We start from the raw sequence: 17,903 nt of genomic DNA on the forward strand, positions 1-17,903 counted from the left end.
AGATAGTTTTCATAATAATAATAGCTCTAGGCCTCTAGCTAATATATTTAATTTGTAAGGATATTTTGGTAGAGACAACATATATTTATTATCAATAATTAATTTAATTAGTTTTTCTTAATATACTCAATTATTTAACTAATATTTATATTAAAGATACCAAGTGAAACGTCTTACGTATAGAATCAATAGTTGAAAATATCAATTGGAAAAAAAAAAAAAAAACACTGTACATGAAACATGACCACCTAGTATTTGCCTTCGACATTCTTCCTTCTTACCGGCCAAAATTCTAGCCCTAGCATTTGAGAGTAAACTTTCCTCCTTCTCGACGCTCTGTTGTTACCTTTCTGCGGCCGCCGTTTTTTCGCTCTACATTAATCATCATCAGTTCGCCCCCAGACCTTGTTTCAGTTGGGGTTGTCAACAAAATTGGTCGAAGCTCGAGGTCGCCATTTATTCCTTGTTTCGGGAAGTAGTGACACTAATTTTACCATTGGCATCTGAGTCCCTTCTCCTGGATTTCTCGTTGACAATGCTGAGATCAGCGTGATATGAATTTGAAGGGGACGCTCTCTCATGATTCGTCTTCTATCAACAGTCTCACGTTGTTTTCAGACCTTCTCTAGAGGCATTGCTGCAAAGCCCTTGCAAGCATTCGCTTGCGCCGCCTGTTCGACTAAATGTCTAGCCCAAGTCAAAGAGGCAGAGGAAGACATTACAGCTCAACCAATAGATTCTGTTCAAGTTTTGAGGAAATGGGGTTGTAATAATGATGATTTGGCCAGAATTTTTGAACGTAACCCACAATTGCGCAATGCTGATATTGCCCTGATTCAATCGAATCTCTCTGTTCTTAGTCGCGTGGGGCTAAAAGCACCAGACTTGGTAAGGATCATCCATTGTAGGCCTAGGTTTCTTCTTAGTAGTCGGGTTCATCGTTATTTTGATGAAAGGTTTGCATATCTTGATTCCTTGTTTGAGTCAAAGGAATTGCTTAAGAGAGCCGTCGTGACTAACCCTTCACTGCTAATCTATGATTTTAACGACACCATTAAACCTGCTCTTGCACAATATCAAGAATTGGGTGTAAGCAAAGAAGATTTTCTTGCCTTGATCTGTACCCGGCCCACAATTATTCCAAGGACTTCATTTAATGAGGAGAAGCTTGCATATATACGCAAGATGGGGCCTTCCCAGAATGCAAAGTTGTATAAATATGTGGTTGCAATAATCGGGGTCTCTCGGGTGGAAACAATTCGTGAGAAGTTAGCAAATTTTGCCCACTTTGGGTTCTCTGATGATGAGGTATTTGATCTTATCAGACGGTCTCCTCTTATCATGACACTATCAATCGAAAAGGTTCAGAGGAATATGACGTTCATATTGACCACAATGAAGTTTGATGCTAAAACAGTTCTTGAAATCCCACGTCTCCTGTTTATAAACTTGGATACATTGTTGAAGCCACGAGTTCTCCTAATGAGGAAGTTACAAGACATGGATGGTAAGTTGGAATTTACACAACATTCAGTAATGCGTGCTGTGAGGATGACCGAGAATAGGTTTGTACGGTCATTCATTGAAAGCCAGTCTAAGGAAGTTGCCGATGATTTAATGAAGTTCTATACGAAAGCAAAAGAATTTAAGAGCTTAGCAGGGTCAAGAAAGAGGCTTGTTCAAAAAGGCTTTCCATTTTGAACCCCTCTCATATGTTTTGTCATAATGTTGCCGCTTCAATTGAGATCACAAGTCATCTAATCCTTCTTTCACTGGTTCAACATAGATGGGGTTTTCCTGGAAACAGGATTGTCAGTTTTGTGTTTCATCTGGCAGTTTGGAATTTATTTCTTCATTCTGGTTGTTAATGGTGACTTGGCATTCAGGATGTTATAGGTAAAGAAAGGACACATTGGGCTTCAGGGTGGGCAAATAGTGGAATATAGCTTGGAGGAGGATACTGACTGCACTTGATGAAATTCTAGATGAATAAACGTGGAATTTATCCATAATGGGGTGCTCCATGGTATATCTGAACGCTGAAGTTGTAGGATAAGAAGCCAGAAAATTCTTTTGAATGCATTAAGATGTTCCTATTGAGCTGCATTATCGAAAGCCATCTGAATTTTTGGGCCGATGGGGTAGACCTTTCTTCTAACCTAAGAATCATCTTCATGTCTCTTATGTTCTCATCAATTGTTTTGGAGGTGTGGAATGTTGCTTATTGTTATTTCTCCTCTTCTGATTGTTATATGCTCTGATTCTAACAGTGTCACTTGCACCGTGAGCACTCGCTACTACCGCCAATGGATAAAATGAATCCAAATTTACAGGCTCCTGTACGGAAAGCACATTCTAGTTAAATTTATAACCATGCAACTTGGACTAAGAACTTGTGAAAGTGTACTGGATCTGTTTCTCTAGCAAGCTATTAGACTTACGTTGATGTCTGGTCAAATCAATCAATTCAATAGCTAATAAAGCTGCAATTAATGAGCTGATTTGCTTTCTTCATCATTCCTCTTGCATTGTTGCCATCTGCATCAGACTTACTTTTCCTGATTATCGCGCGGTACCAACTCTGAACTCTTTTCCTTGGCTATTCTAAAATCCTCCCTTCAATTCTCTTTTGAATGCAACTTCTTATTAGAAATGTTAGAAATGCCTGCCTCCTTCTATTACATCTAAAGGCATCCACTATGGTCTTCGGAAAAGTCATTTTCAGAAGCAGTAGTTGATGAAATTCTCTTTAAGCTTGGGCTTGCCTCCAAGAGTCTTGTGTTCCTTATCCTATGTTACAGTCCTGAGAGCTGAATAAAGGTCAGCTAAGTTGAATGTTTAGCTCCTTTTCTCCTTTCTTATTGTCGCAATCCTTGAGGATTTATTAGTGTTAACAAATTGAACTAACATGTGGCCTTTCAAAATAGACACGCTCACCTATAAATATTCTTAATCAAGGTGAATCAAAATGAAGCTAAGCGAATTTCACAATATATACATTTGATAAGTGTCAAATATTCAATTTTATTTTAACAAATTGCAAAATTATTGCGTAAGATTAAATTATTAAAAAAAAATCCCCTTTTACGAAAAAAAATTCACGGAATAATCTCTGTATCGCGTTCAATAATTTCTTTATTTTAACTAATTAATAGGTTAATGGATAATAGTTCAATCTTTATTACAACATTTTCACTAAATATATTATAATTTATATAAAAATTTATGACACATTGGATGAAAATCGTAAAACATATCAGCTCTCTATTTGAAATAAGTAGCATTAAAAAAATTAAAATAGTTTTTTAAAAGTAATATTTTGTTTTTTTTTAGGAAATACCTGTTTAGAGAGCTATATTGTCATAGACAATTTTCTTAAATTCTTCTTAGATCCGTAACGTTAACGAGAACTTGATTTTTTTCCCCCTTGAATTTATAAATTAATACTCCTCCGGTCTTTAATATAGGATCCAATTGTTGAGTTAGTTTTGGTCCTAAATATAAGACCCATTTCTCATATTTATCAATTTTTTTAAAATTATCCTTATATATATTCCCTTAATCATAATCAAGTAGAAGAGTGAGAAGGGGTATTAAGAAAGATGATTATGGTATTTTAGGAAAAATGTGTTACACTTCTTATAATTAACTAACTTACCTAACTTCTTTAATCTAATTAAATTAGTTAAATGAGTTTTATATTAAGGACTGGAGGAGTAATAATTTTAAAATTAAGATCCATGTCATGTGTAATTAGATGACTTTTAATTTTAATGGGCTAATGGGCTCATCGGAGCATTCTTCCCGTTTTCGAGTCAAAATGATAAACGATGAGCTCTAGCCGCCATCAAGCGCTTTTCACTCGGGTGGCTGATAAGCCTTCAACCTGGACGCTGCTCTCTCGGTGCCATTGCGGGCTCTGCGAGTTCACGTTCTCTCTATCCTCGAGTTTCTTTTTCTTTACACTAATCATTGCTTCGTTTCAAAATATTTTCCGAAGGAATATTGTTTGCCATTATACTTGATGGAGTACTCACTGTAACCTGATCTTGCCATTGCCTATTTGAGTCCCGGTCTTCAAAATTTCTGGTTGAAAATACTGAGATGAGGTTGGCTTGAATTTGAATGAAATGCACTCTCATGCTTCGTCTTCTACCATCTGTCTCACGTCGTTTTCTGCTTTTTTCGACCGCAAAGCCTTCGCAAGTATTCATTTCTACCACCTGTTCGACCCAATGTCCAGCCCAAGGTAAAGACGCAGCTAAAAGCACTGCAGATCAGTCAACGGATGCCGTTCAGGTTTTCAGGGAATGGGGTTGTAATGATGATGATGTGGCGAAAATTTTGGGACGTAACCCACATTTGAGCAATTCCGACGCTGCGTTGCTTCAGTCGAAGCTCGCTTTGCTAAGTCGCTGCGGGCTAAACGCACCTGACCTGGTGAGGATAATCAATTGTAGACCTAGGTTTCTTAGCAGTCGGGTCAATCGTTATTTCAACGAAAGGCTTGCATATCTTAATTCCTTGTTTGAGTCCAAGGCATTGCTTAAGAGAGCCCTTGTGACCAACCCTTCACTCTTAATCTATGACTTTGACAAAACCATTAAACCTGTTCTTGCACAGTATGAAGAGTTGGGTGTAAGCAAAGAGGACTTTCTTTTCATGACCTGTTCCCGGCCCACACTTATTTCAAGGACTTCTTTTGATGAGGAGAAGCTGGAATATATACGCAAGACTGGGCTTTCCAAGGATTCAAAGAGGTATAAATATGTTGTATCAATTATTGGTATCTCTCGTCTGGAAACAATTCGCGAGAAGATAGCAAATTTTGCCAAATTTGGTTTCTCTGATGAAGAGATATTTGAGTTAATTGGGCGGTCTCCTTTTGTCTTGACACTGTCAATTGAAAAGGTTCAGAGGAATATGACGTTCGTATTGGGCACAATCAATTTAGAAGCGAAAATAGTTCTTCGTAATCCACATCTCTTGTTTTGCAACCTAGATACCAGGATGAAACCACGGGCTCTCCTGATGAGGAAAATTGAAGACATGGATTCAAAGTCAAAATGTCCACAAACTTCTATGGCTACCGTTCTCAGGATGAGAGAAAAAAGGTTCATAAGGGCATTCATTGAATGCCACAGTAAGGAAGTGGCCGATGAGTTATTGGAGTTCTATATGAAGGCAAAAGAAGTGAAGAGATTAGCAGATTCGTCAAGGAAGTGTGTGCGTGTAGGATTTCCATTTTGAGTCCCACCCATATGTTTGCTCATAATTTGCAGCTTGAATTTAGATCATGACACATGTCTTAAATTCGTTGTAGTTGTTGGGGGAATTAATGATTTTGCGACTTTTTCTTTCTGATGCTTGATAGTTCATGCTGGATTCTGTCCCTCCCGCTCTGTCTTCTAGTGAATTTTGCTCTCTGGTGCGTTTATTCTTCAGTTTTGCGGCTAATAACTTGTCTAGAAGAACTGGTAATGGTTGATTTGGGTTTCAAGATTGAAATCATAATGGAACAAGTGTAATAGGTAGGTGGGGTCTGAGGAGGGACAAATGTACTAAGGAGAGACAAATGTACGCAGTTTCACTCTCACAAGCAGAGAGAATGTTTCCTTGAGCTTATCAGATATCAGTGCCAACTATTTTGGTCAAACGTTGCCTTGTAAGGCTAAGCAATAGGCAACCGCATGTCATTCCCATGCATAGTGATATCCATGGAATACTCTGATGAAGTTTGTGAAATCTAATTGTTCTTATTAGTCCCCTCGCCAATCTCATTCTTTCTCATTTTGTAAATTTTTTTAACTTCTGACAAGGATCTTTTCCTCCTGTATAGGCCTTGCGCCTTACTTGGGATTTATTTATGATATTATACTGTGAATTTTAAATCAAGCTGTTAGTATAGCCTGTATATATACTTGATCTCAGAGAAAGAATCCTGCTTCTTTAGCAAATTGGAGCGACATAGGCTTACATTGATTCCTTATTCAGCTCTCTGTTAATATTTTGCAAGTAAATTGTAAGTGAATTGATACTATTGGTGGACAAGCGCTAGTTTTAATATGTTTAGAACTAAGTTTTATACTATCACACCCTTTGTTTCTTCAGTGGGTTGATAGAAAACAGTTTACTTCATTTTGCCGGCTGTTTTGTGCTGTGCCTGTATTTTTGTTAGGTTGGATATGGAGCTAGATCTAAGGGCCATTTTCTGTGTATACGCTCTTAATGGAATTCATCTATCTGCCGGCTTTTTTTTTTTTTTTGCTTGTTGTATCTTAATCTAACGAGACCTCCTAGTCAACAACATATCTAAGGATTGGGTTGTTGACAGAGCACGATGGCATCGTGTGATTAATGTAGCCGACCCCACCTAGTGGGATAAGGCTTGTTGTTGTTGTTGTTGTTGTATCTTAATCTGATTTTATGTTGTATGTTGGATTGCATGATGATGATTAGTGATGATATGTAAATTACTTAACTGATGTGAAGAAAAAATTGAGGGTCATGTGACGTCTACGGGGTAAAAATCAAAATGCTGCAATGTACAATTTACCACTTGGTAGTTGGATCTTTAGTATTACTAACCGGACATGCCAGATAATGGGTGAAGTTCTTATTAATTTTTACTTGGAAAACAATAAAAGAAAGAGCTTTTTCAATTATAAAATAATCATGGGACATAGACGTTGTTAGTATTTGAAGATTTATAGCTGGGTTCCTTGCGAAAGGAGGTGTTCAATTTTAAGCATATAACCATGACAATCAGTTGCCTTTGTTTTATAATATTCATAATTGACATTTTAACACGAACCCTTTTTTTCCCCTGTTAGATATAGATATATTTCTATTGGAGGCGATGCCCACTCACAAAGAGTTACCAATTGATTACAGTACATTATGCTTTCGTTCGCTTAATTCAAATAAGCTATGGATCAGCACTGGATCTCCTTAGTACTGTCAATCCTGAAGCTTAGATGATGGTGCTTTTGTAGACTTTGCACAGTTTTTTAATTTATATATATATATGTGTATATATATACACTCCTCTGTTCTTAATATAGAATTTACTTGTTGAGTTGATTTTGATTCTAAATATAAAATATATTTATCATATTTATCAGTTTTTTCTTAATTACCTCTATAGACACTTCCTCAATCATAATCAAGTAAAATAAGGAGAGATGATATTAAAGAAGATGATTATGGTATTTTAGGAAAAACATGTCATATTTCTTATAGTTAACTAATTTACTTAACTTTCTTAATCTAATCAAATTAGTTAAATAAGTTTTATATTTAGGATTGGAAGAGTATATATATACTCCCTTTTCACTCAAAAACAAAAGAAGCTATAAATCAAGATTTTATACAATTAATTACTCTGTGTATCTAAAAAATCTAGTTCACTGTGAATAAATATTTGATTATAGAAATTAATTTTGGTTTTTAAATGAAAATTTTAATTTTGAAAATTCATACCTAAAATTAAATTAAAATCTAGTAAAGTTATAAGAAATCAATCAAAAAGTATCCGGCCAGGCGGCCAAGAAATCAAAGCATAGTAAAATTAACTAATAAACCATGAATAATTATTATGTTCGAAATTATCATAATATTTTATATTTATGACTTGACTGATAAATGAAAAATATTATTACTTTTGATATATTACTTTTTGTTCTATAAAATCAGAGAGAAGAGGTTAAAAAAATATTATATTTTTCTTAATGACAACTATACTAATAAAACAATTTTTTAATTGTTTACTTCATCATTTTATTTTATTTTATTTTTTGCAGAATGATGATTCAAACTGATTTTCTTAAAATTTTTGTTTTTAAAATTAAAATTTACCAATTTTCTTCAACTCGTAAATTGAATCAAAACGCTAGTCTTGTTTTCTATTGATGCGTTTCATCAATTTCCACCTCTTCAGTCTTCAGCTTCAGAAAACGATAACTGAGGAGCTTCTCCGTCACACTCAGCAGTCTCTCCCTTTGGCTGCTTTCATTCTTTGACGCACCTCACTCTTCCAGCTATCTAAGGCGACTTGCTTATATGATCGTTGAGGGATATGGCATCTTCTCTTCTCAGAAGGATGTTGTTGGGTCCTCGCCTCATTCATTCTTCGAGGCCCCAAATACTCACTTCTTTCTTAAATGCAAGTCCCATCTTTTTCATGAAATCTCATCTGGGTTTTCTTTTGTTCTCCAATTTCAGTATGGATTGTGTGTATATGCGTGTCTCTTTCATCAGCCTTGATTCTGTGCCTGTGAATTAGGAACTTTGCTCCTGTGCTCATTTGTCCTACAGTGTTTAGTTCTGTGAATTGGTTTTCCATAGTTTTTGTTTTTGTTGGTTTTGGAGTCCTTGGTCTGTTAGGCTGCGTGACTCATTTTCCTTGTTTAAGTTCTCGAAGTATGATTGAGTATGAACCAGACAGCAATTAGCAAATTTATAACTGCTGGTTATGCGCGTTTTGCATGCCCCTTCCCATACGAATATATTGTTTATGCATCCTGCTGAAAGCCTAATAATATTCGGCAGTTTTAATCTGACTTTTCGCTTTTGTGACTGTGAAATTGGTGATGTCTGTTTGTCATCAATTGCGATACGAGCCGGAAGTTTCGATCATCATGCAAAATGGTTTCTTGCGCTGGTTCTTACATGATGCAGTACTTAAACGTGACGTTGGGATTATATATATTTGATGGTGCAAATTAGTGATTGTGAAATTGGTGACGTCATTTTGTGATGGGTGGTGATGCAAACTAGAGGGTTTAATCAGCATGCAAAATAGTTTCTTTTGCTGATTCTCACATGAATTAGTCATTAAATGTGCATTAGAATTATCTATTGTTTTTTTTTTTTTATGTGGGAATTGTTGGCATAAATTGTAGTTAGGCTCAAAGATTAACACATTTAGAGTTATCTATATCAGTTATGTTCCAGCCGTGGTTCTTATGATATTTTGATGAACGAAATTTCAATTAACGCCGTTAAAGAGAAGCATTTTAACTAGTCAGCCATTTAGGAGCTCTACCTTTATGGAAAAATGTTAACTTTTCAATTTGTTGGCCCATTTTTCAAAACATATTATTTCTTTCTGTATTTATGTGCTATAGCTGTTCTTTGACCTTGGTTTCTCATTTTGCATATGTACCTGCAGAAGAGCTCATTTCAATCACAAGCTGTTCCAGCCTATACTTCTCAAAAAACAAGGATAACTGGGTGGTCTCATTTTGTCATGGTTTCCTCCCCCATTGGAACACGAGCTTCTTATTCAACAGTGTCTGTATCTACGGATGATCCTGTTGTTTCCGTGGATTGGCTCTATGCTAATCTTAAGAAGCCTGATTTGAAGGTACTTGCATTTTCTGCTATTCTGAGTTGCCCTCTTGTGTGCAATCTATACCAGAGGCGTTGTAAGGAACTTACTTGATTATTTAATGCTAATTGCCTTTTCCTTTAATCCAAATGGGTGGCTTAACTTCTAATATCGTACGATTATTTATTTCAACAACTTTTCTAGTTTCCATGATTTTTTATTTTTAAAGACTTTCTCATTTTCAGCACTTTCCTTTTTCTTAAAAAAAGAAAAGATTGATGGGGATTAATCAAGATTTCTAGGGGTTTCATATGAATACTTTTTTGATATGCTTGCGAGACAGACTTTGATCAACAGAAATGTGGAATTTCCTCTCAAGCATTAAGCCCGAGAATCTTGTGTCCTTTTTTCGCATGTTATGTGGTGTCAGCTTGTTATTGGAAAGTAGGGAGGAACCCTTCTTTGTCTTTGCTTTGATTACTAACTGGTAATTGGGTGATTTTCAATCTGTTGTTTACATATTTTTAAATCATTCTGGGCCATATGACAAACCTGTAATCAGTATCATACATTTTTTATGCTAAATTCTTTAATTCTACTAGATGTATATGCATGATCTGAATTTTCCATCTTTGTACTGCCTGAATATGTTACATTACATCAGCCATGAAAATTCCTAAGCGTGTCTAGTCTATTCAGGTATTGGATGCCTCCTGGTACATGCCAGATGAGCAGAGGAACCCATTTCAAGAATATCAGGTCTGAACATAATTTTGTTATCAATCCCATTCTCTTTAGTTAAAAAATTCTAAGCAGCTTATGAGACATGACATAGAAGGGATATGCTTCTGTTTGTGTTTGTTTATTGTCTTGCAATTCACTTCTGTTTATCATTTGGCTATTAGCGTATTTTGTTTAACACAATTGCAACAGGTTGCTCACATTCCTGGGGCCCTTTTCTTTGATGTAGATGGAATATCGGATCGAACTTCAAATGTGAGTGGTCTCTCTTCATGTTATTTATAAGAGTCTTTATTTAAAAGACATTTTAGAATTTGTATATAATTTTATGTAAAGGCTGTTATTGACTTTTGCTACCTTATAAAAATGAAATCTTTGTAGGTCTTGCTGTGCAAGATGATATCGTTGAGATTTTTGTGTGAAGTTTTTCAGAAAATATTGTCTCTAAAAGTTTGGTATCTGTTTCAAAGCAACATTTGCTACATATAGGAGGAGGTAGGCCTCAAGAGAAGCAGCTAACCAACGCCTCCCAAAAGGAAAGGATAGGAACATGAACGCAAAATAAAGACTCATAATACTAGAAACAAATGAAGAAATAAAACAATTTGACTTCACCCCATTAACACCTATAGTTTTACATGATTCTTATGAAAAATTTGTTAACTAAACCCAAAGAAATTAAACATCATGCGATATTAACTGGCAGTAGACACCTAAAATAAATTGCAAGAGTAAATAAAAAATAGATAGATAAGAAGATTGATCGGGAAATATGATAAAAGCCAGCCAATAATTGCATGATCTATTAGAGCCATTAATGCTGTTAATTACATGATAACTGATTTCAATTGTAGTGGATTCTTTAGATGCAGTGGTCGCTAACTTTTTTTTTTTTTAACCATTAATAGTTCACTATGTGGATCTTATAAATTTTTTCTTCATGTGAAAATATTGATAACTTCACATATTCTCAATGCATTTATAGTGTCAAGCAGTAATAAATGAAAGCTTTCAGCAATTATACATGGATTTTTTAAGTAAATTTTGATTCTATAGGTTGATATGGGCGTTTTTAATTTGCCTCTGCCCATTTTATGCGTTCCTAATTGCTTGCTATTCTCTAGAGATGTGCTCATTTTAAATAGTTTTATTCTTAGGGAATGATTTTGCACTTAATGTTTTGAACTTCCCTGTATTTTGATGCAATTTGTTTCTCCAGTATATCTAATCTATAACTATGACTGGTATCAGCTACCGCACATGTTGCCATCAGAAGAAGCTTTTGCTGCTGCTGCTTCTGCTCTTGGCATAGAGAATAAAGATGGATTGGTTGTTTATGACGGAAAAGGAATATTTAGTGCAGCTCGTGTATGGTGGTAAGCCTTGCTATCTTGAAAAAGCATATTAATCTGTCACTGGAATGTGTAATCTTTGATTTCTGCTACGCAGTTCTAACTAATACTTTTCTTCATGGTTTACTGGTCAAAAGGATGTTCCGAGTTTTTGGGCATGACAGAGTTTGGGTATTAGATGGTGGCCTGCCAAGATGGCGTGCGTCAGGATATGATGTTGAATCAAGTGCTTCTGGTGATGCTATATTGAAGGCTAGTGCTGCAAGTGAGGCCATAGAGAAAGTATACAAGGGACACGGAGTAAGTTTGCAATCTGTCCAATTTGTAAGCTTTTGCTCCTGCTTGTCTTATTTAAAAAAAAAAAAAAAATCTTTTCTGATGTAAAAATATATATTGTTCTGTGGCTCTAACATGAGATTCCTTTCCGGACGATGGATTTAACAATATGCAATCCTTTAATGTATCCTCCTCGCATGGCCATTTCGTTTTTCAGGTTGGGCCAATCACATATAAGACTAAATTTCAGCCACATCTTGTTAGGACGATGGAGCAGGTGAGTTGCTTTATAATTAAGACTTCTTCATATATGAATTCTCTAAATGCTTGTCTTGATTGCGCAAAATAGCAGGTGAATCATAACTGCAATTTGCAATTGTAAGTATATGGTGATGTTAACGATAAAAGCCTACAAGTATTAAGTTGTCAAGAATAGTAATAAATATGGATTTGAAAAGTTGGTATTACAAATGAATGTTGAGTCTACTAGAAAACTTTATTGGAATTTAATATATCTGAAGCTTAATCTACTAGTAAGTAGTCTCTTGAAATGTCTGGTCTTGAATTTAATAGGGTCTCCCATCAATAAATTGCATCCTTGGTTATGTTATATCCCCTTGTTATAGGTGAAGAAAAATATTGAGGAAAAAAGTCACCAACATATAGATGCTCGATCGAAGCCCAGGTATATTATTACATTCCTTTTGACTTCTCATATACTTTCACGTGAGTTCTCTGCACTGTTGTGAGCATTCACGTTCCTGTTTTGTATATATTGACGCTTAGCATGCGAGCAGTTGGCTGCAAACGTGTAATTTCATCTCTTTTCTTTGTTGGTATTGGCTTAATAACTTAAGCGGCATCCATTGTTCATCATTATGGATAGAACTTGTTTCATGTTTCAAGCAGAATTTTTATGAAATGCTGTATAGGCTGTATTTCCATAAATTTCAATATTGTTTCCATACCAGTCTTTATTTTCATAAATTTAAAACCCACCAATTGAGAGCTCAATAAGGAATATATTGGAGATTAGGAGGTTTTTATTGATTATGTCTCTATTCAGTCTATTTTTCTTTTTATTCATTTTAATTTTGGAGAATTTCTTATTTTCTCTTGGATCAATTTCTTATATTCACTATAGTTCACTGTTTGGGATTTCTATTTCTGGTGTGCCTCTGTTGGACTTTATGGATATTTTATCCTCTGACAGGTTTGATGGAGCTGTGCCAGAACCCCGTAAGGGAATTAGAGGTGGTCACGTACCTGGCAGCAAGTGCATTCCTTTTAAACAGGTACCGCATACGGTCAATTCAGTACTATCATTATAACCCAGAAAAACACGAACCTTTCTTGTCATAGCAATGAAGAAAATATTTGTCATGCTATATTATCAATGGTGCTTGTCTTCCTCTGCAGGTGCTGGATGCTTCCCAAACATTGTTACCACCGGATCAGCTTAAGAAGCGATTTGATGAAGAAGGTCTGGAGCCCGTTGTGACAGAGATCCCTATGCTGAAATTAAATTTGTTCTTAAAAACTTTAGATACCTGCTGAGATGTTTGATATGGTTCTTCAGTTACCTGACATCCTTATTCATATGCAGGAATCTCTTTGGAAAGCCCAATAACAGCTTCTTGCGGCACTGGAGTAACTGCTTGCATTCTTGCATTGGTACCTCTCTCTCTCTCTCTCTCACGCTCACACGTGCATGCACACAAAATTGGTTTTTTTTTTTTTTTTGGGCTCCTGGAGATGAAGGGCAAAGCAAAGTGTCCGAAGCTACTTCTTGATAGGTCAAGTAATTGGACCTATCTTCCTGACCGGGTAGGGGGGGGGGGGGAAATTATTTGGCAATGTTGTTGCTATTGTATTGCTTCCACTTCGTTCCATTGGTTCAATGGGTCGGTTACCATATTTGTTAGCATATTGCTAAAATGCTTGTGTACCATATTTGATTCTGTCCTCCCTAGTTTGGTCTACTGGCGCACTAGGTGTGAAAAAATGTTGGCATCACTCAGGCCCATCCGACAACCTGGCTGAACTTTTGATGTTGAGCAGGCTTATCAGCCAGCAGTTTGGGCCCCTATTTTGAGACCTGACTTGTACCAAGGCTGGGTCTAGCTTTGGCGAATCCAGACCCCTATTGCATTCCGCACGCATGCAGACCCCACCCATCCACTAAAAGTAACTCTTTGAAAATCTTAAATTGGATGTCAAAAAACAGATCATATATATTAATAGATTAAACTACTGCTAACATGTTTGTGATGGCATTGCACGGCCACAAAGCCAGAAGCTTGTTGCATTTGTCAAAATGCTACCCCATACACACCCTAGAGCCTTTACCTATAGTTCTTGAGGGTGAACACATAGGTACATGGTCATTCTAGTCATAAAATGGTCGGGATCCGGTTTTCAGCTGAGCAGGAAAATACGCTTGTCGTCTAACAAAGACAAGCTTGATTATGAAGTGTTAAATATATAAATCTTATGGATCCATCCATATAAGGAACTTGGTAAAGGGTAAAGCCTCTCATGCCTTGTTTTGGTTATTCCCACCTTTTTCAGGGTCTGCATCGTCTTGGAAAGTCTGATGTTGCGGTCTATGATGGATCTTGGACTGAATGGGGAGCACAATCTGATACACCAGTTGAAACTTCTTAAATGCGATATAGCCACAACCTCATGAGCAGCATGCATTAATGTGTCTTGTTAGGGAAGGGGCTTTACCACCATAGTCAACTTATTTGAGCCCTGCAATTTTTTGTTTCTTTGCTTCTTCCCTTTTTTCTCCTCCTCAATGATTAAATAACAAATGTCATTGATCCTTGTTAAAAATTGTTACCGAAGCTAGTTTTGTGGTTTATAAAAATAATCTGAATGTGTTGTTCATGAGATACTGATAGAAATTGTGAAACGCCAAGTATTATCATGTTTTGCATTCCTTGGGAAGTTCAATCTCGTCAGTGAGACAGAAAAGTGATGATCATTAGAACTCCCAGGTCCCGCGGGGGAGGAAGATGATAGTTTCCTTTTTCTATTTATTTCTGTTTCAAATCTAAGTCAGGGCCAAAAAGAAGGCAAATATCCTCAGATTACACTAAAAAAGGATCTAAATGATGATGACAACAACAGCAGATAACAAGAGAGCATTAATTACATCGAAGGAAAACAAAACAAGATTGATTATTGGAGCTGTTCCTTCTCAGTGTCTGTGACAATGATCAACTGATGAAGTTCTTTGAGAATGGAAGGTCTTGTTTGGATATCAGTGTGATTTGTCAATGTGGTGACCAAGTTTTGTGGGACCAGGCACTTTTCCTGCAAGTAGAGCTTCTCTGCAACACTGGGACTGCCAAGCATTGCTTGTAATTGCTGATCTTGATTATCACTCCAAGTTGATTCTTTATCTTCCTGCAAAATGATTAAGAATGTGATGAAACAAAGTAACACACAGAATCCAATTCAAAGCATTGGTTTTTAATCACTGGGGGCATAAAGTTCCAACCTTTTTGGTTTTCAAAGAACGTTTTAAAGGATGGGATGAGCTTGTTTGTGATTCTAATGATTGTCAACTAAAATTAAAAATTAGTATATAATAATGTGTTTTGGGTCTTTTTGGCCCCTAAAAGAAATCTATCATAGATATGGTAATTGAAGTGGGTAAAGGGCGACAAATCTTGAGGAAATTTTGAAATTAATCCATTTTTCAGGATTTTATTTCTGCCATTATCTTGTAAACTTTTTTTTAATCAAATATATAGATAAATCAGTAACAAACGAAGCAGTTTTTTTCTAAATAATCATGTAGAATTGGTTGGTAAAAACTAAAAATAATTCATTTGGTCTGATTACATACTGATTTATTTCATCCTCGCGAAAGTATTTGCTTAACGAGCATTTAGGGGGGAAAAAAACAAAAGAAAAGAAAAAAAAAAAGAATTCTTGTTCCTAAAGACTGGCTTATGTTGACCATGTCTTCACATCCACTTAACTGCCTCCGTATTTTTCTCTCCCCTCATCCCCTAAATAATAATAATAAAGATAGCAATAATTATTATTATTCTTATTATCATCTATTATTATATATGTGTGTATACACACACACACACTATGGCCGTATTCTAATGTTTTCTAAACACCTCCTATTTAATTCCTAAAAAAGCATAAAGAAAGAAAGAAAGAAAGAAAGTAGGCAAAACATCAGCAACATGTGAGGCAGATAAACATTGAAAAACAGAAGAATGGTGACACCGTTGGTCTCACACACACTCTTAGGAATCAAAGTTGGCCTATCAACCTTAATACCAGACATTAACACATAATCATATGCAGATTCTCGACAACTATCCAAATGCCCACAAATCAGATTCTAAAAGTAAATAATACTCCAATTATTAATTATTATATGTCATATAATAACAAGAACTTAACTGATAACAGCAAGCTTCCTTACAACAATTATCATTATGTGTAATACAAGTGTAAAGATCCCCTATAGTTAAAAACTTTTTTTTTTTGCCCCCTATAGAAGAATTAAAACTTTATAACTAGAACTAAAATGTAGAAGAATCAGAATCTTAAAGGAACATAACCAAATTAACAGTTTAACATACAGGAAGTAGAGATTATGTTACATACCATATGTGTGTTCATAATCTGAAGCATCGAAACTTGGGCTTGCAGGTACTTAACATACTTGGAAGCTGCAAGAAGCATCTCAGCTGTGTTCATCTTGCACCCACCTGGAACCATCTTCCCCAGCTCCTGTGTCTTCTCTGCTATCTTCTTCCTCCTTTCTCTCGCCGCCACGCTCTGCGCCGACACCGTCCTCGCCGTCGCCTCCCCAGCCCCACACCATTTCTTCTCACTGTAATCACTCGCCGGCGCCGGAAGCTGCAGTGGTGGGACTCCAATATCATTAAACTCCGGCATTAACGAACAACAGTAAGGGTAATTATTATCTTCAAAACCGTCATAGAAATAATTATCCCTATGATACGGTAACTGATAATGATTGTCTTCAAAGCTTAACTTCTGGCGTTTAGGGTAGGGATATTGAAAGGTCTGAATCTGATCATCACTCGGGAAGATGTTCATGTTATAATCACAGAGTGGTAATGATGGTGTTTGATATTGAGGAGGAGAATAGGTTAACTCTGGGAAAGAGTAATAATAATCAAACAATAAACTGTTTGGATTATTATCATTAAGGAAGAAGAAGCTTTCATGATCTGAATAATCTGGTACTAATGGTAGTGGTGGCGGTGGTGTTTCTTGCTGGAAGAAGGAATTAAAGTAACTGCTCATTATTTCTGGGACATCATTGTTCATGGTTTGCTGCACAGAGGCCTCCCAGTTGAAATAGGTGCTTAGAGGCATCGCCATTATGACTCGATCAATGGATATGACCAAACTTAATAAACCTGGTACAACACAGTGCACAAAAAGAACAAAGCCTTTGTTAAGGTTAGCAGACAAAATACGATGACACTAGGATGACGAGAATGCTATTGAAGTGTGGCTCTGATATGGGACATGATACTTCAAACACAGTTTAAAGACTGTTTTATCACGAACGTTGTGGTTATATATGTGTGTGCACACGATACTTGTGCTTGTTCAGTGATAAAAAACTAATAAAGAAGCAGAAGCTGGTTAAGCATATATAGAAGACAAGATACAAAAGAATGCAGTAACAGGAAATGTATACTATTATGTACGTAGAACATGTCTGAGAGAGGAGGAGGAGGAGGAGGAAGAAGAAGATACCTTGGAGAATGCAAGAAGAAGCTGAGGATGTTATGAGTTTGTGGAGTACTAAGTGAGTGAGTGAGGGAGTGAGAGTTAAATAGTAAATAAGAAGAGAAAGAAAGGAAAACGAGAATAACTGACATTATCGTCACTGCCTTGTTGCTGCTTTGTGGGTTCAGATATTTCAGGGGAAGTTGGAGGCGGTTACGGAATACATGTGCTTTTTTAAAATCATTTTTAGGTTAATTATAGTATAATTTGCAAGCTCACTTTTAATTTTAGTTGTTCTCTTAAATATAACTGAATCAGAGGCTTGGGAAATAGATTCTCTCTCATTACAAACTGTATTGTACTCTTACATTCGAAATCTGGTTCGTTGGCTTCTTTCAGCAACATAACAAGTTAATCGAATCTAAGGACTCAGATTGAATCAATTTTTTTCCCTG

At 36.1% G+C, this 17,903-nt stretch overlaps 4 protein-coding genes across 4 annotated transcripts; 3 read left to right on the top strand and 1 right to left on the bottom strand.

Annotated features, from left to right (window-relative positions):
• Positions 1 to 482: 482 nt before the first annotated feature.
• Positions 483 to 2,198, top strand: LOC114754924 (uncharacterized). Its single transcript, XM_028943776.1, has one exon. The coding sequence runs from the start codon at positions 580 to 582 to the stop codon at positions 1,699 to 1,701; it is 1,122 nt and encodes a 373-aa protein (XP_028799609.1). The 5' UTR covers positions 483 to 579; the 3' UTR covers positions 1,702 to 2,198.
• Positions 2,199 to 3,877: 1,679 nt separating this feature from the next.
• LOC114754926 (uncharacterized) lies at positions 3,878 to 5,916 on the top strand. Its single transcript, XM_028943778.1, has one exon. It carries the CDS (start codon positions 4,126 to 4,128, stop codon positions 5,248 to 5,250), a length of 1,125 nt encoding a protein of 374 aa, XP_028799611.1. The 5' UTR covers positions 3,878 to 4,125; the 3' UTR covers positions 5,251 to 5,916.
• Positions 5,917 to 7,952: 2,036 nt separating this feature from the next.
• Positions 7,953 to 14,655, top strand: LOC114754920 (thiosulfate/3-mercaptopyruvate sulfurtransferase 1, mitochondrial). The gene is made up of 12 exons (XM_028943773.1): positions 7,953 to 8,164; positions 9,173 to 9,367; positions 10,031 to 10,090; positions 10,265 to 10,327; positions 11,324 to 11,448; positions 11,562 to 11,724; positions 11,918 to 11,977; positions 12,327 to 12,385; positions 12,914 to 12,995; positions 13,120 to 13,183; positions 13,307 to 13,374; positions 14,272 to 14,655. The coding sequence occupies exons 1-12, from the start codon at positions 8,078 to 8,080 to the stop codon at positions 14,365 to 14,367; spliced, it is 1,122 nt and encodes a 373-aa protein (XP_028799606.1). The 5' UTR covers positions 7,953 to 8,077; the 3' UTR covers positions 14,368 to 14,655.
• Positions 14,656 to 14,889: 234 nt separating this feature from the next.
• Positions 14,890 to 17,091, bottom strand: LOC114754922 (transcription factor bHLH52-like). The gene is made up of 2 exons (XM_028943775.1): positions 16,345 to 17,091; positions 14,890 to 15,117 (listed from the first exon to the last, which is right to left on the bottom strand). Exons 1-2 carry the CDS (start codon positions 17,089 to 17,091, stop codon positions 14,890 to 14,892), a joined length of 975 nt encoding a protein of 324 aa, XP_028799608.1.
• Between the last annotated feature and the right edge of the window lie 812 nt (positions 17,092 to 17,903).

The sequence above is a fragment of the Neltuma alba genome, unplaced genomic scaffold (genome assembly GCF_004799145.2).
Source record: "Neltuma alba isolate B1F8T4 unplaced genomic scaffold, ASM479914v2 tig00010226_pilon, whole genome shotgun sequence".
Classification (NCBI taxonomy): domain Eukaryota; kingdom Viridiplantae; phylum Streptophyta; class Magnoliopsida; order Fabales; family Fabaceae; genus Neltuma; species Neltuma alba.